Genomic DNA, 27,882 nt, shown 5'->3' with positions numbered 1-27,882 from the left:
CTGCACTACGCCCCCTTCCTGGCCCCCTCCTCTGACAGTGTCATATCCAGACGCTCTGAAATCCCCTCTCAGTACATCCAGAGGAGAGTCCCCTGCACACGCCGGAGACCCATGTATGTATTACCCGTGTTCTCTCCATGTACAGACGTGTTGTATAGAGACTCGTAGTCGCTTTATTATCTCAGCACTTCCCAAAAGTTCTGATGTTTTGTCACATTTTCCTTTATTTCTTATTTGGAGAAGTGAAAGTGAAGTTTGGTCTCAGCACAGACAGGGAAGGGGTAGGGGAGGGGGTGTTAGAAGAGAGGGGGGGGGGGGGGCTGATGTGAGATCTCTGCACTGTGATGTTTACAAATATTTTTCCTGTTTGGCGAACGCTCTTATTTCTCTGCCGGGTGCACATATAGGCGGCTGCGCTCATCTCGGCTGTGGAAGCTGTTGCTGGATCGTCCATCTGCAGCGTGAGAGAGCGATCACATGACGGGACTGATTCACTGGGTCTGAGTCGCTCTGCGAATGCTTCCGGATGGTTAATGCCGGGTTGATGGAATATTGGCGCAGACAGAGGCAATTTCATTGGGCATTTCTGGGAAATAACATGGGCGTGTCGCGGTCGGTGACTGCGTCTTTTTTTTTTGCAGTCGCACTGATTTTGGCAGCCATGTTCAGACGGACATTCTGCGCCTCCATAGGCTGGTTCAATGTCTAATGTTGCAACCGATGTGTGTCCAGTGTTGCAGATGGTGCGACTTATTACACAAAGCGGATTAGCATCACAGCCAGTGGGCGTTTCTGTATGAATTCCATCAGCTGCAACATAAGTATAATGGAGTAGTCGCACTGTGGAAACGACGCAGTTGCAGCGGCATTAGTGCACACCTCTGATGTCAGCTCCGATATCTCCGCCCTCCTACAACTTTAGCGTCGCCACTTTCATTAATATCCTGTTTTCAGTTCTCCAAAAACACTGCTTGGCCCAGTCCCATTTGTGGCTTTAATGAACCCTGAGAGAGAGAGGGGACATCTGGCCTGGGATTATTATTGGGGCATTTCTGTGTGATTGAATGTTTTTATTGGTTACCCAGAACCAGAGCCAGTGCTAGGGTATTCGGCGCCCCCCTGCAAACTGTAAATTTGCGCCCTCCTACAATAATGTCCACTTAATATGTCTCTTTGCAATATTTCATATTTACCCCTTTTTTACTTTACGCTACACAATAGTGCCCCTAATACACATTACACCACACAGTAGTGCCCCTAATACACATTACACCACACAGTAGTGCCCCTTATACACATTACACCACACAGTAGTGCCCCTTATACACATTACGCCACACAGTAGTGTCCCTAATACACATTACACCACACAGTAGTGCCCCTTATACACATTACGCCACACAGTAGTGCCCCTTCTACACATTATGCCACACAGTAGTGCCCCTAATACACATTACACCACATTGTAGTGCCCCTTATACACATTACGCCACACAGTAGTGCCCCTTATACACATTATGCCACACAGTAGTACCCCTTATACACATTATGCCACAGAGTAGAGGCCCCCTTAACTATTTGTTACTAAAGAGTGGACTGGGCCTAGTGCCCAGCCACTCACCAGGGTCTCAGGCTATTGCCTGCCTTCCTTTGGGCACAGAGCGTGACCTGGGCCAAATTCAAGCCATCGAGCCCAGTTGCTTGGATGAAATCAGGCAAATATATAATATATATGTAGAATAATTTTAATATTATTTGTATTTTTTTTGTTAGCTTAGACATATTTATTGGATTAGACCAGTGGTTCTTAGCTCCAGTCCTCAAGTGCTCCCAACAGATCATGTTTTCTGGATTTCTTAATCATGCACAGGAGAGTTGATCAATATTGCTGGGTCAGTAATTATCCCACCTGCTACCTCAGATAGATGTCCTGAAAACATGAACTGTTGGGGTGTACTCGAGGTCTGGATTTAAGAACCAGCCATACTTACCAACTCACAAAAGTGTAGCCCACCCTCCCGTATGCCGTCCTCTTACCCAGTGAAGTGCACGGCATGGGGACATGATGATGTAATTCATGCTGAATGGCGTCATTACAGCCCCGCACCTGAATGGAAGCATTCAGGTGAGTGTGACCCACGACCATTTGTGCACGTAAGTGTGAGTGTGACCCACAACCATTTGTGCACTGTAAGTGTGAGTGTGACACACGACCATTTGTGCACTGTAAGTGTGAGTGTGACACACGACCATTTGTGCACTGTAAGTGTGAGCCACGACCATTTATGCACTGTAAGTGTGAGTGTGACACACGACCATTTGTTCACTGTAAGTGTGAGTGTGACCCACGACCATTTGTGCACTGTAAGTGTGAGTGTGACACATGACCATTTGTGCACTGTAAGTGTGAGTGTGACACACGACCATTTGTGCACTGTAAGTGTGAGTGTGACACACAACCATTTGTGCACTGTGTGAGTGTGACACACGACCATTTGTGCACTGTAAGTGTGAGTGTGACCCACGACCATTTGTGCACTGTTAGTGTGAGTGTGACACACGACCATTTGTGCACTGTAAGGGTGAGTGTGACACACGACCATTTGTGCACTGTAAGGGTGAGTGTGACACACGACCATTTGTGCACTGTTAGTGTGAGTGTGACCCACGACCATTTGTGCACTGTTAGTGTGAGTGTGACACTACCATTTTATGCACTGTTACTGTGAGTGTGACACACGACCATTTGTGCACTGTTAGTGTATGACACACGACCATTTGTGCACTGTAAGGACTTCATTCAGAGTCGGTCGCTGCGGCCGCACGGTCATACTGGAAAAGGGGCCGGATATGCAAATGATGCACTCGCATGTTGTGTCCCTAAGGTCGGATCGTTAGCTGGCCGACCAAGGGGAGGAAGCGGTCGGAACGCAAAAAATATGCCCCCTTCTCGTACGCATTACACGTCATCTCCGGCCATATAAGGATTAATCGCGAGCATCGGTAACCATCGGAAATGGTCGTAGAGCTTAAGGTTGACCATACCCTCTCTTAAGCTCTACGATCATGTCAGTGTAAAACCACCCATGTCACGTGTGCCATGACACTACTTTGTAATTTATGCACTCCCATAAAACGCCGTTCGCATAATTAGGCACGCCTGCGTTCGGATCTCCACTCCCCCGTTTTCAAGCACCTTTCCCTGTTACCACCCACAAACGCCTCATCCTGTCAATCAAACTACCGATCTGGCAGTGGGCCTGATTCTGACCCGCTCGCGAGCACTGTACACTCGCAAGCAGATCGATGGTGCCTAAGTGCGCATGTGCACGACGGAGGGAGCTCCGTCGTGCGCATGCGCGAGACCCGGCGAGCGACTGGGAATCCGTCGCTCGGGGTCTCGCACCAAAGGGGGCGTACTGTCGATGGTGAGTGACAGCACGCCCCCTTTGGCGGGCGTGCCGGGGCGTGGCTGCCAGACGGAGGCGTTCCCATGGGAATGCCTACCGTCTGAGTCCGGCCCCACTGACATCAGTAGTGATGTCAGTGGGAGTGATTTTGACTCTGATAGAGCCAAAATCACTCCAGGGCTTGCGGCAGCGAGACCCTACCGCAGGGTCCTGTCGCAAGCCCGATGGTCTTGACCATCGCGACCATCATCATGGACGCTCGCTATAGCTGTGGGTGGTAATCCACAGCTATGCGAGCGTCCATGAGGCCGCTCCAAGTTGAGGTAGGAGGGCCCTGATTCAGAGCGTCCAGCTCTGAATCAGGCCCAGTGTTCAAGGAGAGAGAAATTTCTGATCATAGCGGCTAGTTTGCGCAAGCGCATTGCGAACTTTACGCATGCGCAGTTTAGCGAACATCGGTGGCGTACGACCGTGCGGCCGCAATGACTGACTCTGAATGAGGTCCTAAGTGTGAGTGTGACACACGACCATTTGTGCACTGTAAGTGTGAGTGTACAGTTACACTGCCACCCAAGTGCATGCTGGCAATTGCAATACTGTAGACATTACCACATATAAGCTCTCATTCACTGCCAGGGCATTCTGGGACCTGTAGTGAAGCGTTTACTACATGCTGAGACTATTACTTAGTAACAGCCATAGTAGCAGGATGGGACCAGTGCTGAGAGTATTACTTAGTAACAGCCGTCTAGGTGAAGGACCCTATTAATTTTTTTTGCCCATGCTGTTGAGGCCCTGCCTGGCTGCACACCTCACCAGAAGGGAGGGGAGACCTCTATGGGGCCCGGGTACTGAAGGGGGCGTAGCCACGTCAGAGAGGCATGGCCACACCCCCAAACATCTGGCCCTGGTCCCTTCTGGGCCCCTCCAAGAGGACTAGACCCTGGTAATTAGTATACGTTCCCCCCCCTCTCGGTGCTCCTGCTCACCAGACTCTTCACATGACCCAACCCCAGTGTCAAACCAGAGGTTTTCGCTTTCGGCTTATCACGCAATTTGGCCTAAACCACATGTGGCTCATCGGATGCTGTTTAAGCTTTTAGCCTCCATCGCACCATAGTAAATACTAAATGCTGCCTCTGGATCTAAAAATCACACCTGACATGTGTCAGTTCCCACGTGCGCCCCCTTGTGCGCCATGGTACTCTCGTCCCAGAGCTTACAGTTCCGCAGCACTTGGGACATGTCGCTTTGTCACACAATCACCTCGGTTGAGAGGAAACATTTGACCACTTCTGACCCTTTTGGGGTGGAATTTAGAAAACTCTCTCTTAGCGGCTGCCTACGTCCTGGAAGGAATATACTCCCCGAATGTCATGTCTCCAGGTGCAGGGGTCTGGGCTGGGTGCTGATGAGTCAGTCAGGACATTTGTTGTTATATATTATGATAATGGGACATTTCACTTCTCCCTGATATAATGCTCCGCCCCCCCCCCGCTGCCCCCACAGTATGCAGCGCAGCAGAGAACAATGCCGTCTGCGAGTTTGACGTCTCCGCGTTCCTGGAATGTGATGGTTTCCTGTAAACACTTTAATTATTTCCACACAGGACGCTACCAGCTACCGGGATATAGGACGCTCGCTGGGAAACAATTGGGCTTTTTATAGAGCTGACGCTGTCATTGGGAGAGGAATGATTCCCTGGCTGCGTGTAATACATATTTCTCTGTGACTGCTTCAGATCCACTTTATAATATCCATAGAATTGTGTATGTAAAAGTCTTCATACCCTGACACATACGGCTGTGTACTATGTGTGGTCAGTGACCCCCTCACCCCCTCGGATTGTTACACACATCCTGCTATTTGGGGGAATTCCAGAACTCAATCGCACTGAAAGTTATTACAGCAAATGTTATCCTGTATTTAGCCTCAGCATATTCCACAGTGTAGTGCGATACCGACACGTCAGTCCCTGAACCAATGGGGCTTACAATCTAATTTACTACAATATGGAATAAATTTACTCACAGATGTTTTTTCAAAGCCGCCAATCATTTAGACCAATGGATTTAAAATGGCAATAGAACAAATGCTAAATAAGGCTCGCTGACCATGTATTTCTGTTGCCGTTTTAAATCCATTGCGGCTATTGATCAGCCTCTCTGAAAACATGGTGGGTACTAAATATAATATGACCTGAGGTCCTTAGGTAATAGCATGTGAGATGCATGCACGGCGAGATTCCAGCAACCCATCGACTCCACATATAAAGGAATAAAGGCCCTCATTCAGAGCCGTACGCTCTGAGCAGAGCGCACGCTCTGCATGAGGACCGGGCTCCATTTTCATGGAGCGTCCTCCTGGACGCTCATATAGCTGTGGGTCACCACCCACAGGCTATACGAGCGTGCATTTTGATGGCCGCGATGGTCGTGACCATCGCGACCATCGAAATTGCGAGCCGGAGCCTGCGGTTGAGGTTTTCAACCGCAAGCTCCGGAGTGATTTTGGCTCTATCAGAGCCAAAATCACTCCCACTGACATCACTAGTGATGTCAGTGGGCCGGCTTCTGACGGGAGGCGTTCCCGTGGGAACGCCCCCGTCAGGGAGGCACGCCCCCGGCACGCCCACCAAAGGGGGCGTGCTGTCAATCAACATTGACAGCACGCCCCCTTTGATCGGACACAACGAGCGAAGGAAAGTCCTTCGCTCGTCGTGTCTGGCGCATGCGCACGACGGAGCTCCCTCCGTCGTGCGCATGCTCAGTGCAGACCATCGACCCACTTGCGAGCGGACAGCCGCTCGCGAGTGGGTCTGAATCAGGCCCAAAGTATCATAGGATTATTGTACACACAGCTGTATTTGTGTGATCCGTGCGGTGTCCAGTAATCAGTTACATTCTGATCCCCACAGTTACAGGAAGATCCAGATCCATCTCTATCTGAGGAGCAGACAGTCATCACCATGAAGGCGGCCACTAGAACATGGTGGCTTATTTCTGCACTGCTAGTTCTGACCGCAGACGGTCATGTCCATGTGGAAGGACTCTCTGAGATGCAGAACAAGGCGGTGAAGCTGGTAATGGAAGATTTCCACAGCAAGGACTATCTGAAGAATGGATTCAAGTTCTTCTCTCTAGTGAAAAAAGATGAAATTGTAAGTGATCTAGATCAGAGAGCGGGATGTACCAGGCGCTCGGCCTACACATGTGCTGTACTAGGAATCAGATATGGGGGATGGCTGGTTACATCCAGGGGCTCAGAGCATTAGGGACCCATAGCTGTCTGAAATTAGGGGCCCATAGCTGTCTGACATTAGGGACCCATATCTGTCTGACATTAGGGGCCCATAGCTGTCTGACGTTAGGGACCCATAGCTGTCTGACATTAGGGACTCATAGCTGTCTGAAATTAGGGGCCCATAGCTGTCTGCCATTAGGGGCCCATAGCTGTCTGACATTAGGGACCCATAGCTGTCTGACATTAGGGGCCCATAGCTGTCTGACATTAGGGGCCCATAGCTGTCTCACTTTAGGTACCCAGAACATTAGGGGTCCATAGCTGTCTGACATTAGGGGCCCATAGCTGTCTCACATTAGGTACCCAGAACATTAGGGGTCCATAGCTGTCTGACATTAGGGGCCCATAGCTGTCTCACATTAGGTACCCAGAACATTAGGGGTCCATAGCTGTCTGACATTAGGGGCCCATAGCTGTCTGGCATTAGGGACCCATAGCCGTCTGACATTAGGGACCCATAGCTGTCTGACATTAGGGGCCCACAGCTGTCTGACATTAGGGGCCCACAGCTCTCTGACATTAGGAGCCCATAGCTGTCTGACATTAGGGACCCATAGCCGTCTGACATTAGGGACCCATAGCTGTCTGACATTAGGGGCCCACAGCTGTCTGACATTAGGGGCCCACAGCTGTCTGACATTAGGGACCCAGAACATAAGGGGCCCATAGCTGTCTGACATTAGGGGCCCATAGCTGTCTGGCATTAGGGACCCATAGCTGTCTGACATTAGGAGCCCATAGCTGTCTGACATTAGGGACCCATAGCTGTCTGACATTAGGGACCCATAGCTGTCTGACATTAGAGACTCATAGCTGTCTGAAATTAGGGGCCCATAGCTGTCTGACATTAGGGACCCATAGCTGTTTGACATTAGGGGCCCATAGCTGTCTGACATTAGGGACCCATTGCTGTCTGACATTAGGGGCCCATAGCTGTCTGACATTAGGGACCCATATCTGTCTGACATTAGGGGTCCATAGCTGTCTGACATTAGGGACCCATAGCTGTCTGACGTTAGGGACCCATAGCTGTCTGACATTAGGGACTCATAGCTGTCTGAAATTAGGGGCCCATAGCTATCTGACATTAGGGGCCCATAGCTGTCTGACATTAGGGGCCCACAGCTGTCTGACATTAGGGGCCCACAGCTGTCTGACATTAGGGGCCCACAGCTGTCTGACATTAGGTGCCCATAGCTGTCTGACATTAGGGACCCAGAACATTAGGGGCCCATAGCTGTCTGACATTAGGGACCCATAGCTGTCTGACATTAGGGGCCCATAGCTGTCTGACATTAGGGACCCATAGCTGTCTGACATTAGGGACCCATAGCTGTTTGACATTAGGGGCCCATAGCTGTCTGCCATTAGGGGCCCATAGCTGTCTGACATTAGGGACCCATAGCTGTCTGACATTAGGGGCCCATAGCTGTCTGATATTAGGGGCCCATAGCTGTCTGACATTAGGGGCCCATAGCTGTCTGACATTAGGGACTATATTTACTAAGGTGTGGGTTATTAGAAGTGGATATGTTGCCCGTAGCAACCAATCAGATTCTAGCTATTGTCTTTTATAAGGTGCTAGATAAATGTTAAGTAGAATCTGATTGGTTGCTATCTGCAACATCTCCACTTCTAAAAACCAGCGCTTTATTACATATACCCCTAGGAGCAACCTGGGTGGAGACCACGCAAAATGACTGTAATATGAAGGACACAGAATCTGGCCGGTATAATCTGTCTGAGGGGCTCCTGAGGAGCTTCACCTGCATCACAGGAATAGAGCAGTCAGTAGTGGGCTTGGAGCTGATCTGGCCCAGGAAGGGTGGAGACAAGGACCCCAGGGGGAGAATGTAGTCACTTGTGGGCCACAGTCTGTCTTCTGTAAAACTGACATCAGTATTGTAACTACACTCATGGTGATGACTATTCTCATTGCCGGGGGCTTTGTCCCTCACTGTGTGCACCCCCATAGGTCTTATATTCACTATGAAGAATATGGGCCTCATTCATATCAAGTGCATAAGCTCAATGACAAAATGTGTTGCACTTAAAGGGAAATAATGGTTTATATTACATGGGCGCAGATGAGTCATCAGTGTCTGTGGCAAGTTCTTGGTGTAACATGGGCTAACATGCCGCCCGTAACGCAGTGCAAACTCTGTATATGGGCTGAAATATGCACTATTTGTGCGCGCTTTTAGCTGTGACACTAATTTTGCTACATGCTTTACAGCTCATAAAACGGGATGCGGTTAATATCCCGAAGATTGGGATAATGGCTGCCAAAATACCGGCGCCGCAATCCTGATCACCAAGAAAAGACCGGCGGCAGAATCCCGACAGCACTGCAGATGCAGACGCCAGAAACCTGGCAGCTGGCATCCCGAGCGTACGGACACAGAGGAGAGGAAATTAGTAGCCATGAGGGGGGGGTGGAGTTAGGGTTAGGCACCCCCCTGGGAGTGTTATGGTTAGGATGTGGGGAGGGGGGGTTAGGGTGATAGGCACCACCCCCACGAGTGTTAAGGTTAGGCACCCCCCCTGGGAGTGTTAGGCACCTCCCCCTGGGAGTGTTAGGGTTAGGCTGCGGGGAGGGGGGGTTAGGGTGATAGGCACCACCCCTGGGAGTGTTAAGGTTAGGCACCCCCCCTGGGAGTGTTAGGGTTAGGCACCTCCCCCTGGGAGTGTTAGGGTTAGGCTGCGGGGAGGGGGGGTTAGGGTGATAGGCACCACCCCTGGGAGTGTTAAGGTTAGGCACCCCCCCTGGGAGTGTTAGGGTTAGGCACCTCCCCCTGGGAGTGTTAGGGTTAGGCTGCGGGGAAGGGAGTTAGGGTTAGGTACCACCAGAGAGAAGTTAGGGTTAGGCAACCCCCCAGGGTTAGGTTTAGGGTGCAGGGAGGGGGCTAGGTTTAGGCACTCCCGGGGTGACGGAATATCATACCCAGCCCCATAAAACAACACAATGATCCACATTGGAGCATACTACAGTCAGGTACTGTATGCACCAATGTGGGTCATTGTGTTGTTTTATGAAGTTTTTTTTTTGAGGAGTGAATGGTGAAAGCGTCTCATGGTCTCCACGGAATTGCACAGATTTTACATAGTTATTTATTATATACATTCTTTGCATCTGCCCCCAGTTGTCCCCCTTTGGTATATAAGATGCATGAAATCTGGGGCTACCTCTACTGTACGTCAGGACCACACTGCTATTTGCCATAGGAGCTAACAGTTTATTAGCCCTTCTCTGAGGCCTGTGAATGTGCAGCAAGTAACAATAAAACAATGAATATCTCCATCACTGTGTATTATTATTATCCTGATCTGCTGCATCTGCCTTCTTCTAGGACTACACGGCCGGAATATTTGTGAATGTGGAGTTTACAGTGAAACAGACGACCTGCCTGAAACATCACTGGACGAAGCCAGACTGCGAGCTCACTCACAAGGGGGTGAGGGTCTCACAAGCCCACTGCACCAAGCTGCACAATGTCTGATGTCTAGGGGCCAATTCATTCCTTATTTAGTTACCCGGACTCGTCCCAGCAGCAGAATAGTCACATCCCCAAATCTGATTTATCTCTTCACATATAGGGGCCCATTTATCAATTAGCACATTCTCAATGCGATCTGGGCGTGATACCAGCTCCCAAAATCGCATTGCGGCATATGATAATACCGCCATATAGCACATAGAGGGACAGGGGCTCTGACATTAGCCTGCGATGTGCTCAGAGAGATGAAACCGCAATAGTGGTCTCTTCACTCCTCTATTGGGACTCCTGCGTACGCGCGGTCTACTGACCACTCATGTGCTGCGACCATTGCCGGGGAGGGTTCCGGAGGGGTCCTCTCCTGGTAAATTTTGTGAAGTGTAGCCCATAGGTTACAGCAGTACAATGCTGTCTAGCCCGGCCATTGGAAGCAGGGAGAGGAGCCGTAGAAGTGCTGAGGGCGGAGAAATGTGGTGGAGAGGAAGCTGTAGACTGGACTGAAGCGCCCTGAGAGACTGGGATAACTGACACTTATGTCATGCTGTAATGTTACCTAAGTATACCATAGTAACATCTGACACTTATGTAATGCTGTAATGTTACCTCAGTATACCATAGTAACATCTGACACTTATGTAATGCTGTAATGTTACCTCAGTATACCATAGTAACATCTGACACTTATGTCATGCTGTAATGTTACCTCAGTATACCATAGTAACATCTGACACTTATGTAATGTTACCTCAGTATACCATAGTAACATCTGACACTTATGTCATGCTGTAATGTTACCTCAGTATACCATAGTAACATCTGACACTTATGTCATGCTGTAATGTTACCTCAGTATACCATAGTAACATCTGACACTTATGTAATGCTGTAGTGTTACCTCAGTATACCATAGTAACATCTGACACTTATGTCATGCTGTAATGTTACCTCAGTATACCATAGTAACATCTGACACTTATGTCATGCTGTAATCTTACCTCAGTATACCATAGTAACATCTGACACTTATGTAATGCTGTAATCTTACCTAAGTATACCATAGTAACATCTGACACTTATGTAATGCTGTAATGTTACCTCAGTATACCATAGTAACATCTGACACTTATGTAATGCTGTAGTGTTACCTCAGTATACCATAGTAACATCTGACACTTATGTCATGCTGTAATGTTACCTCAGTATACCATAGTAACATCTGACACTTATGTCATGCTGTAATGTTACCTCAGTATACCATAGTAACATCTGACACTTATGTAATGCTGTAATGTTACCTCAGTATACCATAGTAACATCTGACACTTATGTAATGCTGTAATGTTACCTCAGTATACCATAGTAACATCTGACACTTATGTAATGCTGTAATGTTACCTCAGTATACCATAGTAACATCTGACACTTATGTAATGCTGTAATGTTACATCAGTATACCATAGTAACATCTGACACTTATGTCATGCTGTAATGTTACCTCAGTATACCATAGTAACATCTGACACTTATGTAATGCTGTAATGTTACCTCAGTATACCATAGTAACATCTGACACTTATGTATTGCTGTAATGTTACCTCAGTATACCATAGTAACATCTGACACTTATGTCATGCTGTAATGTTACCTCAGTATACCATAGTAACATCTGACACTTATGTAATGTTACCTCAGTATACCATAGTAACATCTGACACTTATGTCATGCTGTAATGTTACCTCAGTATACCATAGTAACATCTGACACTTATGTCATGCTGTAATGTTACCTCAGTATACCATAGTAACATCTGACACTTATGTAATGCTGTAATGTTACATCAGTATACCATAGTAACATCTGACACTTATGTCATGCTGTAATGTTACCTCAGTATACCATAGTAACATCTGACACTTATGTAATGCTGTAATGTTACCTCAGTATACCATAGTAACATCTGACACTTATGTATTGCTGTAATGTTACCTCAGTATACCATAGTAACATCTGACACTTATGTAATGTTACCTCAGTATACCATAGTAACATCTGACACTTATGTCATGCTGTAATGTTACCTCAGTATACCATAGTAACATCTGACACTTATGTCATGCTGTAATGTTACCTCAGTATACCATAGTAACATCTGACACTTATGTCATGCTGTAATGTTACCTCAGTATACCATAGTAACATCTGACACTTATGTCATGCTGTAATGTTACCTCAGTATACCATAGTAACATCTGACACTTATGTCATGCTGTAATGTTACCTCAGTATACCATAGTAACATCTGACACTTATGTCATGCTGTAATGTTACCTCAGTATACCATAGTAACATCTGACACTTATGTCATGCTGTAATGTTACCTCAGTATACCATAGTAACATCTGACACTTATGTAATGCTGTAATGTTACTTCAGTATACCATAGTAACATCTGACAAAAAGGTCTTTACACTGAAGCAGCAAACTTTGTGATAACCAATACTTGTGTCATTCTCAAAACTTTTGGCCATGGCTGTATATACAGTACATTCAGGAGATTCTTAATATTTGTGGGTACCCCGTCTTTGGGGTGTGTCCTGCAAATATGATTTGATAAATAAGCCCCTAGTACCGTTACTCTTCCACTTAACTATACAGATGGTTTTTCTTAAAGAAAACTTGTCAAAACCTTAAATTCTGATTTATTATTGTCAGGCTGCATTCTGGTGAGATAACGCCTGTGATAAATCAGTGCTTTCTGTGTAACATTCCTTCCAGACTTACTGGAGGAAATGGGATATCTATAATAACATATACAGTATTGTGGCCCATTTACTAATGCTTTTCGCGGCAATAAGAAATTACGTACTGCCGGGATGTACTATTATTCACATGCAGAGACAGGGGCTCTAATAGATTACAATAACTAATGACATCTTCGGATAAATAAGCCCCGTTGTCTAATACAGCAGCAGTTCTCAACCTCAACCCTCAACGTTTCCCAACAAGTCATGTTCTCAGGATTTCTGTCTGTGGAAGCAGGTGGGATAATTCCTGACCCAGCAAAATAGATGAACTCACCTGTGCATGATTAAATAAATCCACAAAACATGACGTGTGGGGGGTACCTGTGGCCTGGAGCTGAGAACCCCTACTATACAGCATTATGTGACATTGTGACATTTGACATTGTGACATTATGAGACAATTCTCTCTAATTCTTGTTCTCTTTCCTATACAGCGGATGTTCAACTGCTGTGCCTGTTTCAAGTTTGAGTATGTAACCCACAAAGTCCTGTCTCAGGTCATTGATTGCGTCCAGCCACGCTTCGTGAAGGTAAATTATCGGTTATTGAGAATAAATCATTTGCAGAGAGCTGCGCTACCGATCAAATGTTTTACAACTCCCCCATTTTCCATTTTTTATTCAAATATGGATGTCTAGTGAGTACCCTGAAATGTCGCAGAGCTGTGCGGTAACTGCTAGGGGTGAGGTTAGCTAGGCTGAGAAGTAATCCTTTATTAGGGCAACAGTAATGGCCCCACTAATAGCTGTCCTGTCCTGCAGCAATGATAAGGAGGCTTCCTGGGGCATGAGGCACCCTTTCAGGGCCTAAAATGTGTGCGGTTCCACCTATTTTCCTACAACCAGCAACTGGCTGAATCAGCCAGGATGGGAATGCCAAAGCAGGGGGACACAGAGCGTGTGTCTTGACCAAAAAGGAGTAGACACCTCTAACTGCTCTCTAGAAGCCATTCAAGCTTTTGAGGCTCTGAAGAAAGCCTTTGTTACAGCTCCGGTTCTTCGCCATCCGAATCCTGTATTGCCTTTTGCCATTGAGGTGGATGCCTCGGAAGTAGAAGTTGGAGCTATTCTCTCCCATATGGATCCTGTTGATAATAAGTTGCGCCTTTGTGCTTTCTTGTCTTTGAAATTCTCTGGCTCAGAGGTGAACTATGATGTAGGAAATCGAAAATTACTGGCCCTCAAGTAGGCATTCGAAGACTGGAGACACTGGCTAGAAGGGGCTAAGGGCACTATTGCAGTCATCACTGACCATAAAAACTTGTTATATATCAAATCTGCTTAACGGCTAAACTCTAGACAAGAGCGTTGGGCATTGTTCGTTACTCAATTTCATTTTATTAGTACTTACAGGCGCGGGTCCAAGAATATCAAAGCTGATGCCTTGTCACGCAGTTTTCTTCGTGGACATAAGAAGGTTACTGCCAAACTACCTATCATTCCAACAGTTTCCATTCACGCCGGCTTGGCACAAGTTCTCTCCCCACGGCTTCAATCACTACAAACTCGAGCTCTTTCAGAGACTCCTGATGGATGGTTGTAAGGTCTCATGGGACAGAACAAGTCAATCAATCACTGGGGCAGAATCTTCATTGCTACATCTCTAAACGGCATAATAACTGATTGGAATACCTGACGTTAACATTCTTTTGTGTGTATGGATATCACCACAGAGTGAATTCATTGTCCTCACTGATGCCCAACAATATGTCTCCTATCCATGAAACTGGTCTCAACAGAGCATCCTTCCAATCAACATTTTTGCAGCAGATCAATGTCGTAGGCCTTGTATGTTTAAGGTGGATGACAAAGGTGCTTATTCATCATCCGATGAAGTATTGAACTCACAGCAGGGGAAACGTGACACCTACAGCAATTCATCATTGCTCCGGTGTGGGGACAGCTGCTCTGAAAATCAGTTATCCCCGTGGTTAGTATCGCAGCTACAGAAGTCGCTGCATTACATATACTTGCTTCCCATCTCCCCGGCTACACATGACCTCAAGTCACGCATGCACACAGCCGCTGGGGAGGTAGTGAGGAGGCGGCGGAGGGATCCGCTCGGATCCCTCTTTGCATCCCCGGAAGTCCTTCCCATAGGAAGGAGCGGGGATCCATGAACAAGCATCAGCTGAAGATGGCGCTTGCTCTCGGAAGCAAACTTCGAAAACCTTCAATTTTCGGAGTTTGCTGAGTATCAGGGTTCCTATTGGAACCCTGATGAGTAGCCCGATAACCTAAATATGCATTTCCGCATGGTTACTGGGACATTTATCATATGATGAATAGGCCCCAAAGTCTGCTTGACAACTTGTAATATTAAAATCCATCAGCAATCCCAGAAATTTGGACCCAGATATATTGGACCATTCCAGATTATCAAATAGGCGAATTCTGTGCCCTTTCGCCCTAGATTGCCTAAATCAATGAGAAGTTCCAACACCTTTCATATCTCCTTATTGAAGCCTGTTATCATTTCTAAAAAAATTCCAGCCTTTCCATAATAAATGTCACGATTGGTGTCTGGGAGTGATGAACTGGATTCAGCGGAGACCGGCTTGACTGGAATCATGGATAATGTAATAGCTCTGTTTGCATAAGAATTATATGGTAGTGAGAAATGCCTTTGATGATAAATGACAGGAACTAGAAACTTGAAATGTTGGAGTGGGACCAGTAGGAAACTTGGAGGAACTGGACTAGGACCAGCAGGAAGGTTTGCTGAGCTGGACGGGGTACCAGTTTGTAGACTTGGTGCGGCTGGGAAGCCGTATGGAGAATGGTGGTAGCATGGGAACTACTTGGTGCAGCTGCGAAGCCGTATGGAGAATGATGGTAGCACAGGAGCTACTTGACGCAGCTGGGAAGCCGTATGGAGAATGGTGGTAGCACAAGAGCTACTTGGTGCAGCTGGGAAGCTGTAAGGAGAATGATGGTAGCACGGGAGCTACTTGATGTGGCTGGGTAGCAGTATGGAGAATGGGTAGATAACTGGACTCCAGGTATAATGGAGGTTGACTGTAACTCTGGTTAGGACCGGAGGGTAACTGGACTCCAGGTGTAATGGAGGATGGCAGGAACTCCGGTTAGGACCAGAGGGTAACTGGACTCCAGGTGTAATGGAGGATGTCTGGATTATCAAATGCACCAGGTATAGCTATTAGCAGGACTGCTAGATGAACTGGTCTGGGAACCAGCAGGTTTTCTGGGTATGCCTGGTATTGCTGTTAGCAGGATTTCTGGGTATGCCAGGTATTGCTGTTAGCAGGATTTCTGGGTATGCCAGGTATTGCTGTAAGCAGGATTTCTGGATTTGCCAGGTATTGCTGTAAGCAGGATTTTTGGGTATGCCAGGTATTGCTGTTAGCAGGATTTCTGGATATGCCAGGTATTGCTGTAAGCAGGATTTTCAGATGAACTTGTCTAGGAACCAGCAGGAGCAGGAGCCTGGGATACCCTTGTACTCAGAAGTACCATGAACTATACACCACGGAAGTAATGAGATGTTCAGGCCCAGAATGCTATCAGAGGAGGACATATATACCCTGGGTCTGGCAGGAATTGGTGGATATGGTCAGGTGGTCTGGTAGCAGCACTCTGAGTGGTGGAGGGAACAACATGCGATTCCAATCAAGACTAGCAGTGTTCACAGACAGAGGAGGGCCCAGGTGAATAATCACTGTGGAAAGGAGAGCACAGTCCAAATGCATACACAGAAGTGTTGCAGCCAGCTTGATCAGGACAGATCTCCCAGGTGAATTACACATACAGATCCATGGGACAGCTGACAGGGGTAATTCTCAAGGCAAAAGGTGAAAAACTAGCCAGGGTTGTGACACTAAAAAAGCATCTCCAGTTTTAATTCAAGGCCATCAAGAATATGTTGTGGGGGAAAAGATCTCCAACGTACCTTCACCTTCTCACAATGGTAGACTACTCATCTCTCTACCTTCTCACTATCTAAATGTACTAACCACATTGAAATGTATGTAAAACTTTTAAATAGTTTATATCTGACCCCCTCTAGATTGCATAAAATCTGGCCCACAGTCTCAAAGTTCTGTTGGCACCTATGTCACTCTGAAGGCTCTATTTTTCATGTCTTCTGGGATTGTCCTTTATTACGCCCCTTCTGGGAAGAAGTATTCACTCTTATTAACAATGTCCTAGGTCTCACTCTAACTCTGGACCCCTCCCTCGCTCTTCTCCACTGGTATCCAACCTCTGTTCCTAAATCTGACCGCTATGTTCTCGGCCATATTCTGATATCTGCTAAAGCCACTCTATGTGAAACAAGAGAAGGTAAAGAAGACTCTTTGTTTGGGGGCACACTTATTCTAATGTTTTAAATTAAAACATAACTTTTAATACACCATTATCCTATAAAATAATAATAAATAAATTTGAAATACATATATTAAAAAGATAATTAAACAAATAATTAAACACTAAACCACATTCCAGTCCTCACTGAGCTCAGACAGGATATTAATATATTGCATAGTGACAGACTATAATAGTAAATCTCCTAATTTGTGCATAAAAATAGCTAGGATTTGATATGCAGAATCCTAGCTATTTTTATGCACAAATTAGGAGATTTTAATTTAAAACATTAGAATAAGTGTGCCCCCAAACAAAGAGTCTTCTTTACCTTCTCTTGTTTCACATATGATATTTTCTGACTTATGGGGAGCACCGCCGAATCTACATATTAAATAGGTATAAAATAAGGGCTTGATTGCTATTAATTTACCACAATTGACTTAGATTTTCGGTTACTATAAACGTTTTTTCATTAAAAATTTAGTGAACATACCTGTGCACTGACCATCCCCAATATATAAAGCCACTATATTCTCAGCACTGGAAATCCCCTTCTCCTCCCCCATTTGCCAAAGTTATAACGAAAACACAATCCCATTTCGAAATGGAGACGAGAGAGGTTGACTACTCTATGGCCACTTCATCCCCCATTGTGAAATGGGATCCGTGGCACCTATATGTTACAGATGGAAGGGATGCACCCCTATCCCTACCTTCTCCAATCCCTCAGAGTCCTTCTCCTTTTGACCTGAATGAGCTCCCACAGGCAGACCAAAACACCTAGTTTATTATTCATTTCTGTATTTACGGTTTTAAGTTTTTGTCTAATGTCTTTGGATGTACTGTCACCCCCTTCCCCCTTATAATTTATTTTATTTATGTTTTCCCTTTTCTGTTTTCTGTACACCCATAAATATTTTGCAATATATTCAATAAAAATGTATTGATGAAAAAAAATATATATATGTTGTGGGAAAGATCTAGGGGTTCTTTAACCCCTCCTCAAGGAGGGGATACTGCGCTGCGGCTCATCCTGTCAGCGGGTTTCATCTGTCACCAAACGACCAGGACACCGCGTCTTGCCGATGGGCCCGATGGTCGCTAGATGACTGGGACTCGGCTGGCCGCGGAGGATTTTGGTCCCGGCTGTTGCCCAGCAGCCAGGATGCGGGGTATTCGTGCAGCTGCCCAGCTGCATCGGATCATTCGCTTCATGGGCTGGTCTCAATAGGAGACTCCTAGTTGGCTCATGCTTTAGTTATTAGGGAGTCAGTCCTGGGTTGCATTGCTGGTTATAGCTTCTTGTTTGCGGATAGCCTGCAAACCCTGGAGTGTTCAGTTCTTTTGGATTCCTGTGTGGCTGTATGCCTTAACAGTCTGACTTATGGTCTTATGCTTCTTGCAAACATCTACTGATAAGTATCACTTTATTTACTTTTGGAACTGTGATAATTGTTGCTATCACCTGTTACAATCTGCTGTTACTAGTTCCTGGCACTATTATCCTTGCCTTATGTTTATTGCAAATATCAAGTGCTAAGTTTCACCGTACAGACTTTTGGAACCATGACAACGTTTTGCTATAACTTATATACATGCTTGCTGTTGCTGTTATTATCTATGCACATTTTGGACCATTAGCCTAATTGTATTGCTAGTGGTTTTCTACTATTCCATCCTTGATTTTGTGATTGCCTGTCATTTGTATAAACCTCTACTACTCTGAAATTAAGACCTGGTGGCATCTCGGTACCAGTGAGAATAGCATTCTCTAAGGGAATAAGGGTGGTTGTTATAGGCAGACGACCTATTGGTCCTAGAGGGTTTATGCAAGATAGGCAGGTGTTTCATAACGGGTTCATAGAAATGATGGTGAGAAAATGTATAAGGCCCACCCTCTCTCTATTGAGCTGCAACTCCCTCTCTGTCTCTCTACAGGGCCGGGTGGATCAGAGAAACAAGACCTGCACAGAAGTAGCCAATAAACCTGCTGCTACAAATAGAATTGGAACCTACAGTTTCCTGAAGTCCGAGTGAGAGTCTCTGGAATGGATAATGGTGAGAGAAGGGTAAGTTTAGCAGAAGAAGAGAGTAAAGGTGCCCACACACATAGCGATATTTTACATGATTTGCCAAATTTTGATGAATCGTGACTACAAATCATGTAAAATATGCCCAAATCGTGAGTGTCCACTCACATTCACGATGCCAATGCGCATCCCCGCTGGTCACACATCGCATCTTCAGATCTGCCGTGCGTTAGGGCACATTTGCCAATCTGGGACACAATGCACTAGATGCACGATAGATCTTAAGTCAGATTGGACATTTTTTACTCCAAATCGTGAGTAGGAGACTGCCTGGGGAGAGTTCAGGGGAAATCGCACACATGGTGGGATCGTGTTCAGATCGCTATGTGTGTGGGCACCTTTAGGGGTGAATTTACTAAAGTGCAGGATCTTAGAAATGGAGATGTTGCCCATAGCAACCAATCAGCTTCTACTTAACATTTACCTAGCACCTTCTAGAAGATAATAGCTAGAATCTGATTGGTTGCAATGGGCAACATCTCCACTTCTAAAAACTCTCAATTTAGTAACTATACCCCTAAAAGGCATGTTGCAGACATTTTATATTTTTTCAGGGTTACCAACTAATTTCTGTAGTTAATTACATGCAACATAACTTAAATACAGTATATGCCTCATTTACTAAAGGTGGCAACAATTATATATGTGTATATCAATATATAAAACAAGGAATGGCTCTCATGCAACTTGAAAGATAGGAATACCTGTATTGTTACATTGTAGGTCAACGCGTTTCACATCTCTGGCGAGCGCTTTTTTCAAGAAGCATTAGCTGAAACGCTTTGACCTATAATACATCAGTAACTAAATTCACATCTTGCCATGAGTTCCATTTGTGGCTGATGTTAGTTGAACATACATTACATTTTTTTATGCCTTACTAGTGTAAACCTCCCGCTAGTGCCTAACCCTCTAAGGTTAACCCGCGCCATAGTGCCTAACTAGTTTAAACCTCCCACTAGTGCCTAACCCTCTAAGGCTAACCCACGCCATAGTGCCTAACTAGTGTAAACCTCCCACTAGGGCCTAACGCTCTAAGGCTAACCCACGCCATAGTGCCTAACTAGTGTAAACCTCCCACTAGTGCCTAACCCTCTAAGGCTAACCTGCGCCATAGTGCCTAACTAGTGTAAACCTCCCACTAGTGCCTAACCCTCTAAGGCTAACCCGCGCCATAGTGCCTAACTAGTGTAAACCTCCCACTAGTGCCTAACCCTCTAAGGCTAACCCACGCCATAGTGCCTAACTAGTGTAAACCTCCCGCTAGTGCCTAACGCTCTAAGGCTAACCCACGCCATAGTGCCTAACTAGTGTAAACCTCCCACTAGTGCCTAACCCTCTAAGGCTAACCTGCGCCATAGTGCCTAACTAGTGTAAACCTCCCACTAGTGCCTAACCCTCTAAGGCTAACCCGCGCCATAGTGCCTAACTAGTGTAAACCTCCCACTAGTGCCTAACCCTCTAAGGCTAACCCGCGCCATAGTGCCTAACTAGTGTAAACCTCCCACTAGTGCCTAACCCTCTAAGGCTAACCTGCGCCATAGTGCCTAACTAGTGTAAACCTCCCACTAGTGCCTAACCCTCTAAGGCTAACCTGCGCCATAGTGCCTAACTAGTGTAAGCCTCCCGCTAGTGCCTAACCCTCTAAGGCTAACCCGCGCCATAGTGCCTAGCTAGTGTAAACCTCCCGCTAGTGCCTAACCCTCTAAGGCTAACCTGCGCCATAGTGCCTAACTAGAGTAAGCCTCCCACTAGTGCCTAACCCTCTAAGGCTAACCTGCGCCATAGTGCCTAACTAGTGTAAGCCTCCCACTAGTGCCTAACCCTCTAAGGCTAACCTGCGCCATAGTGCCTAACTAGAGTAAGCCTCCCACTAGTGCCTAACCCTCTAAGGCTAACCTGCGCCATAGTGCCTAACTAGTGTAAGCCTCCCGCTAGTGCCTAACCCTCTAAGGCTAACCTGCGCCATAGTGCCTAACTAGTGTAAACCTCCCACTAGTGCCTAACCCTCTAAGGCTAACCTGCGCCATAGTGCCTAACTAGTGTAAACCTCCCACTAGTGCCTAACCCTCTAAGGCTAACCCGCGCCATAGTGCCTAACTAGTGTAAACCTCCCACTAGTGCCTAACCCTCTAAGGCTAACCTGCGCCATAGTGCCTAACCCTCTAAGGCTAACCTGCGCCATAGTGCCTAACTAGTGTAAACCTCCCACTAGTGCCTAACCCTCTAAGGCTAACCTGCGCCATAGTGCCTAACTAGTGTAAACCTCCCACTAGTGCCTAACGCTCTAAGGCTAACCCGCGCCATAGTGCCTAACTAGTGTAAACCTCCCACTAGTGCCTAACCCTCTAAGGCTAACCTGCGCCATAGTGCCTAACTAGTGTAAACCTCCCACTAGTGCCTAACCCTCTAAGGCTAACCCGCGCCATAGTGCCTAACTAGTGTAAACCTCCCACTAGTGCCTAACCCTCTAAGGCTAACCTGCGCCATAGTGCCTAACTAGTGTAAACCTCCCGCTAGTGCCTAACCCTCTAAGGCTAACCCGCGCCATAGTGCCTAACTAGTGTAAACCTCCCGCTAGTGCCTAACCCTCTAAGGCTAACCCGCGCCATAGTGCCTAACTAGTGTAAACCTCCCACTAGTGCCTAACCCTCTAAGGCTAACCCGCGCCATAGTGCCTAACTCGTGTAAACCTCCCACTAGTGCCTAACCCTCTAAGGCTAACCCACGCCATAGTGCCTAACTAGTGTAAACCTCCCACTAGTGCCTAACCCTCTAAGGCTAACCCACGCCATAGTGCCTAACTAGTGTAAACCTCCCACTAGTGCCTAACCTTCTAAGGCTAATCCGCGCCATAGTGCCTAACTAGTGTAAACCTCCCACTAGTGCCTCACCCTCTCCCTAGTAACTAAGGCTAACCTTATCCCGAGTGCCTAACCCTAATCTCCCATTCCATAGCCTAAATCTAACCTCCATTTCCATAGCCTGACTCTAACCTGACACTTAGTGTCCAATCCTAAACCTCCCCACCCGCAGCCTAACCTTAACCCTCCCCTTAGTGTCTAACCCTCTCCCTAGTGCCTAACCCTAATCTCTCATTCCATAGCCTAAACCTAGAGACCTAGAGTGTCCCAGAGACCCCGCGCGTGAGTCCCCGCTGTTAGACTATATCTCGCACCTCATGTAGGTGCGAGGTAAAATCTGCGTGAGGCCGCCCCTTAGTGTCAAATCCTAAACCTCCCCACCCGCAGCCTAACCTTAACCCTCCCCTTAGCCTAACCCTAACTTCCTCACTCATAGCCTAACCCAGCTTCTAGTGATTATAACTAACCCTCCCCCTTCTACCTAACCCTATCCCACCCCTCTAGTGCCTAACCTTAACCCTTGCTTTACTTCCTAACCGTGACCCTCCCCTTTACTGTCTAACCCTAACTACCTAGTCCCGTAGGCTAACACTTACCCTCCGGTCTCTGCAGAGTGTCGATATTTCACATGTCGATATTATGCAGGAGCGGACATGGTCTATATCAATACTTCAAAAATATTGGCAAAACTGTTGACATCTATGACTGCATCCCCTTAGCCCAGTGTTTCCCAACCTCGGTCCTCAAGGCACACTAACAGTCCTGGTTTTAGTGATAGCCATGCCTGAGCGCAGATGGCAAAATCAACATAACTGCAGTACTAATTAAAACACTTGTGTTCAAGTATGGCTGTCCTTAAAACCTGGACTGTTAGTGTACCTTGAGGACCGTAGTTGGGAACCGCTGCCTTAGCCAATGATACATTGACCCTAATATCAGACTGTAGGGCCTGCCTACTCATCAAACGATAAATGGCCCAGTAACCATGGGGAAACGCTAGTTTCCGCATATTTAAGTTACCATTCATCATGAGGAGTCCAATATGACCCCCGGTATTCAGCAAACTCCGAAAACTGAAAGTTTTAGTAGTTTGCTTCCGAGAACAAGCGCCACCTTCAGATGGTGCTTGTTCATGGATCCCAGCTCCTTACTATGGGAAGGAGTTCCGGGGATGCGAAGAGGGATCTGAGCGAATCCCTCCGCTGCCTCCTCACCAGCTCCCCGATGGCTTTGCGCATGCGTAGCCGGGGCAGGGAGCAGGTAAGTAATACAGCTTTTCGGAGCAGTTGTCCTCTCACCAGAGCAATGATGAATTGCTCCTGTGTCACGTTTCCCCCTCTGCGAGTTGGATACGTAAGTATCCCTCGCAGCGAGTCCAATACTTCATCATCGGAGGCCATACGGCCTTCGATAATGAATAGGCCCCAGATACTGTAGAGGGAATATAACAGACAGAGATAAGTATACAGTGGGGATTCTGCCATCTGATCACCCTAAATTTCCAGCCTCTCCCTAGGATGCCGGAAGATCCTGTTTGTGACCGACATCAGCATCCGAATGAAGATTGTGCCCTTTCCCTGAGCTGACAGTTACCTTCACGCCATAATGTAAATACCATTATATTATATCAGGAATACGTATTATCCTTCACTGCTGAGCGTTAGGGGACACAACGCAGTAACCCAGGTTACGGAGAAGCTGCCGCTGACGCTCTCGGGATGTATCTCTCGTGTCCTGCAGCTGATAATAGTGCATTCATCCGTCATCTGTCATTACTGCGCACTGGATGTAATAAAATCACGTGAATTATGGATATTGTGTCAGTGTGATAATGGTCACTGGGGTGACGGGTTTACGTGGCGCAGCCTCTGCCGCATTCTGCCATTGGGACTGACTCAGAGTTTGCAGCAAAACAAAACAAAAAGAATAACTTTGCAGATATATAAATATAATGAACTGCGTCATCCCGTGTGTTGCGGCATCACGCCGTGAGGGGGTGGGGCCTGACCACATGAAGAAGCAACTCTCCTGTTTGGAAGAATTAACAATTGGCAAATATGGATGAGGCGCGCGGCGGTCACAGCTTAGAGCCACATGGGGCAGCGGGATCTGACCCCAGACCGCGCACCCAGAGCTCATGATTTTGTCAGCAAACTCTTCTATATTCACAGATAGCTGACGGGATTAGATTATATCTAACGGGATTGGATTTTGTAATCTGAGTAAACCTGGTGAGTGGCGGATTCCCGTCCTGTGGGCACTAAGATTTACTTACAGTATATAAAGCATAATCACGTTTCCTTTATAGATTAAAATTATTACTTACTGTACATAAAATAAGCAAAATACTTAAGAATGCATTATAGCACTTATTATTATTAGGTACATTTATTTAATATTTATCAATTTATTGGAAAACATTTGAATTATAGATCAAAATATTAAAAACCATTAATACAGAAAAACATTAGTAAAGGCATCTGATCATGTAATATCACATAAGGGGAGATTTATCAAAGCTTAGAGAGAAAGTACCAACCAATCAGCTCTCATTTTTCAAACACCGCCTGTAACATGACAGGAGCTGATTGGTTGGGACTTTATCTACCGCCAGCATCACATTTTAGATTTGAACAAAATATATGTTTATTATATGGGACAAACAAGTCCGATGTCCCCTGACTCCCACACTCCGCGGATGCTGTACCCCCTCTGGGAGAGTGGCGGTGGTCTGTGGCATAACAGCCAATCACCATGGAGAAGCAGCGGCCAGTAGCTGCACAGGTAACAAGCTGCTGGTGATGTCCCTCCACTGTCGCTCATTCAGGGGCGGCTTCTGAGAGGCGCAGTACAGATTTGGGCGCATGGTATCAGAAATGTCAGGGGCGTTCCTGGAAGGTGATCGGAAGGTAACATGGGGGGAGGGGGAGCTGCAGGAAGATGTTGCATATTATGGGAGTGTTACGGACGTGCTGCTGAAAGCTTTTGTGTACAGAGACGCTGAACCGCTCACATAGGAAGCCGGCGATGGAGAAACTGCCATAGGGCTGGTGCACGTTTCCATGGTATGACCTGTTATATCCTTATTAAACCTTGGTACAATCCTGCCTATAAACCTCTAAACATAGATGACGCTAAGCAGCGCTATGACCAGTCGCACAACCCAATAAATGCTCTCAGACTTTGGCACTTGTGGTCCAATGCACAAAAGTTATTATTCAAGAAAAGTACAGATAGTTACACGCTGTGATCTAATATAATAAGTGCAAATAAATCAGACAGACCCAAGGTACAGTTGTTATATACGCACGCGCTCTGGGCCCAGATACCGGCATCAGCATTAGAAACCTCCGTCAACAGCACAGCAAAAAGACTCAAGACTGGGGTCAGAGAGCGCACTTATATACTCTTTCAAGAATTGGCAATACAATGGACATGAGCTGGTATTGTTTCATTGGTTCTTCTTCTTTGGTCTTCTGTTACGAAGTAGAAAAGGGAGGCTGGGTTTAACCCCCTGTTGTTCCTCAGCACACTGAATTATACTAGCAACAATATATGAACACTATATGGTAATAGAATTTCAGAGATATTGGTTGCATGCATTTGCAAATACATGGGAAGCTGCTAGGCCTCGTCACGGCTTTTCTGTCACTAGCAGTCCCTAACACTAAAAGGTTCACATCCGGGGCGCAGAGCACCCCTAAAAACGTCCAGCCCAGGACCCTCCCCAGGGCATCACACAAAAAATGGAAAAAGAGTGACAGTGCAGTGTAAAGTATAGATGTGTGCAGGTAATTATTAAGTGCTGAAAGAGAGTTAAAATATATGTGAAAAATTACATGAATAATAAACAAACATATAAGGTGATGTGAAAAGTAACTATATGTATTAAGTGGTGATGCCCTGAGGAGGCTCAGCCAGAACAGCCTCGGGGGCCCTACGCCCAAACGCTCATTCTCTCTTAGCCAATTATCTGGCTTCGACAGTCCACCCTTTGGTAGCCAATCAAATGCTATCACAACCTATTTTTAATCTGTTTAGCCATGCATGAGAATATACCGTTGAATGTTATTATGGTATGACACAGTTTGGTCATTTGAACCATTAGATCATGCTTCTCAAGGAGGGTAAAACAACCCTTATACCCAATTAGAGAATACATCTGTACAAACTAATACATACTTGAGAATCCTGAAAGGTGGTAATTGGATGAAATCAATTTGTATCATCTGGAAAGGTCCGTCTGTTGGGGGGATGTGGGATGGCTCAGTTTGTATTATTTTTCCAACATTCTTCCTTAAAAATTTCAAACAGGACATCGTTCTCTTCTCAGCATGAGAAGAGAAGCCCAGTGCACACCAATACGCCCTGACCAACTTACACATACCTTGTTTTCCCAAGTGAGTCAGACCGTATGCTGCCTCAGCCAAGCTTGGGTGGTATGCCTTGGGTGCCACCGGCTTACCTTGTCCATCTCTCCAAAGTCCAGAGGACTCCTGTCCACATCACTTCGACCTCCAGACTGCTTTCTCCTGGATGGAACACAAATTTTGCATCTCAATTAATTTCATCATGGCAATCATTTGGAACATCATTGTTTGTTCAGTTGTTACATTCATTTTTAAACCTGCTGCCCATTTGGCAGCTTCGTCTGTCCTGTTGTTGCCCAGTGACACCGGATCTTCCACACATGCATGGGCTTTACACTTAATTACTGCCACCGTTTTGGGCAGTTGAAATGCTTTTAGTAATCCTTTTAGATGTCTGGAATGTGCAACTGGTGTGCCTGCTGCTGTCATAAAATTTCTCAGATGCCATAGAGCTCCAAAATCGTGTACCACTCCGAACGCATACCTGGAGTCAGTGTAAATGTTAGCAGACTTGCCTGCTGCCAATTCACACGCTCTTCTTAGCGCTACTAACTCCGCTGAGTGAGAAGGACCAAGGGGTTCAGCTTCTATGATATCCTTGTCATTTACAACAGCATAACCTGTACATAATTCACCTGTGTCTGTTTGTCTATGACAACTCCTGTCCATATAAAATGTCACATCCACATTCTCTAAAGGTGTGTCACGTATGTCAGGTCTTGCAGTAAAGGTCTGGTTCAGATATGCCATACAATCATGTGCATCACTATGCCCGCTGAGCTCACTTTTTTCCGCCAGCAACTCGTCTCCCTCCACCCTTTGTGCATCACGTTGCACATATGGTAAATACGTTGCTGGGTTTAACGTATTGCATCATTTAACGGTGATGTTTACAGGTGCTATTAGAGCTAGTTCCCATTTGGTGAATCTAGCTGAAGAGACGTGTCTGGTTTTTGCAGAGTTCAGCAGAGAAGATACAGCATGGGGAGTATAGACAATCATATCATGGCCCAATACCATGTCCTCACTTTTACTGAGCAATAGAGCAGTTGCTGCTACACTTCTTAAACACGTTGGGAGTGATCTTGCCACAGTGTCCAATTGGGCACTGTAGTATGCTATGGGCCTACTGGTATCACCGTGTTTTTATGTGAGAACAACGGCAGCGCACCGATCAGCTTCCGTACAATACAAATCAAAAGGTTTCTCATAGTCAGG

At 46.3% G+C, this 27,882-nt stretch overlaps 1 protein-coding gene across 4 annotated transcripts; it reads left to right on the top strand.

Moving 5' to 3' along the window:
- Positions 1-23: 23 nt before the first annotated feature.
- On the top strand, positions 24-24,105 carry RARRES2 (retinoic acid receptor responder 2). 4 transcript variants are annotated; one of them, XM_088462949.1, is made up of 6 exons: positions 24-113; positions 6,328-6,570; positions 10,064-10,168; positions 13,450-13,545; positions 19,279-19,398; positions 23,811-24,105. In XM_088462949.1, the coding sequence occupies exons 2-5, from the start codon at positions 6,379-6,381 to the stop codon at positions 19,375-19,377; spliced, it is 492 nt and encodes a 163-aa protein (XP_088319075.1). In that variant the 5' UTR covers positions 24-113; positions 6,328-6,378; the 3' UTR covers positions 19,378-19,398; positions 23,811-24,105. The 4 variants fall into 4 exon arrangements, with proteins under 4 accessions (XP_088319075.1, XP_088319073.1, XP_088319074.1 ...); XM_088462947.1 differs by having other exon boundaries at positions 23,800-24,105; XM_088462948.1 differs by having other exon boundaries at positions 25-113; positions 19,279-19,409.
- Positions 24,106-27,882: the final 3,777 nt, after the last annotated feature.

The sequence above is a fragment of the Taudactylus pleione genome, unplaced genomic scaffold (assembly GCF_031769625.1).
Source record: "Taudactylus pleione unplaced genomic scaffold, aTauple2 ptg001297l, whole genome shotgun sequence".
In the NCBI taxonomy this organism is placed as follows: domain Eukaryota; kingdom Metazoa; phylum Chordata; class Amphibia; order Anura; family Myobatrachidae; genus Taudactylus; species Taudactylus pleione.
Note: the sequence above shows the minus strand (reverse complement) of the source record. Positions and strands in the feature narration are given on the sequence as shown.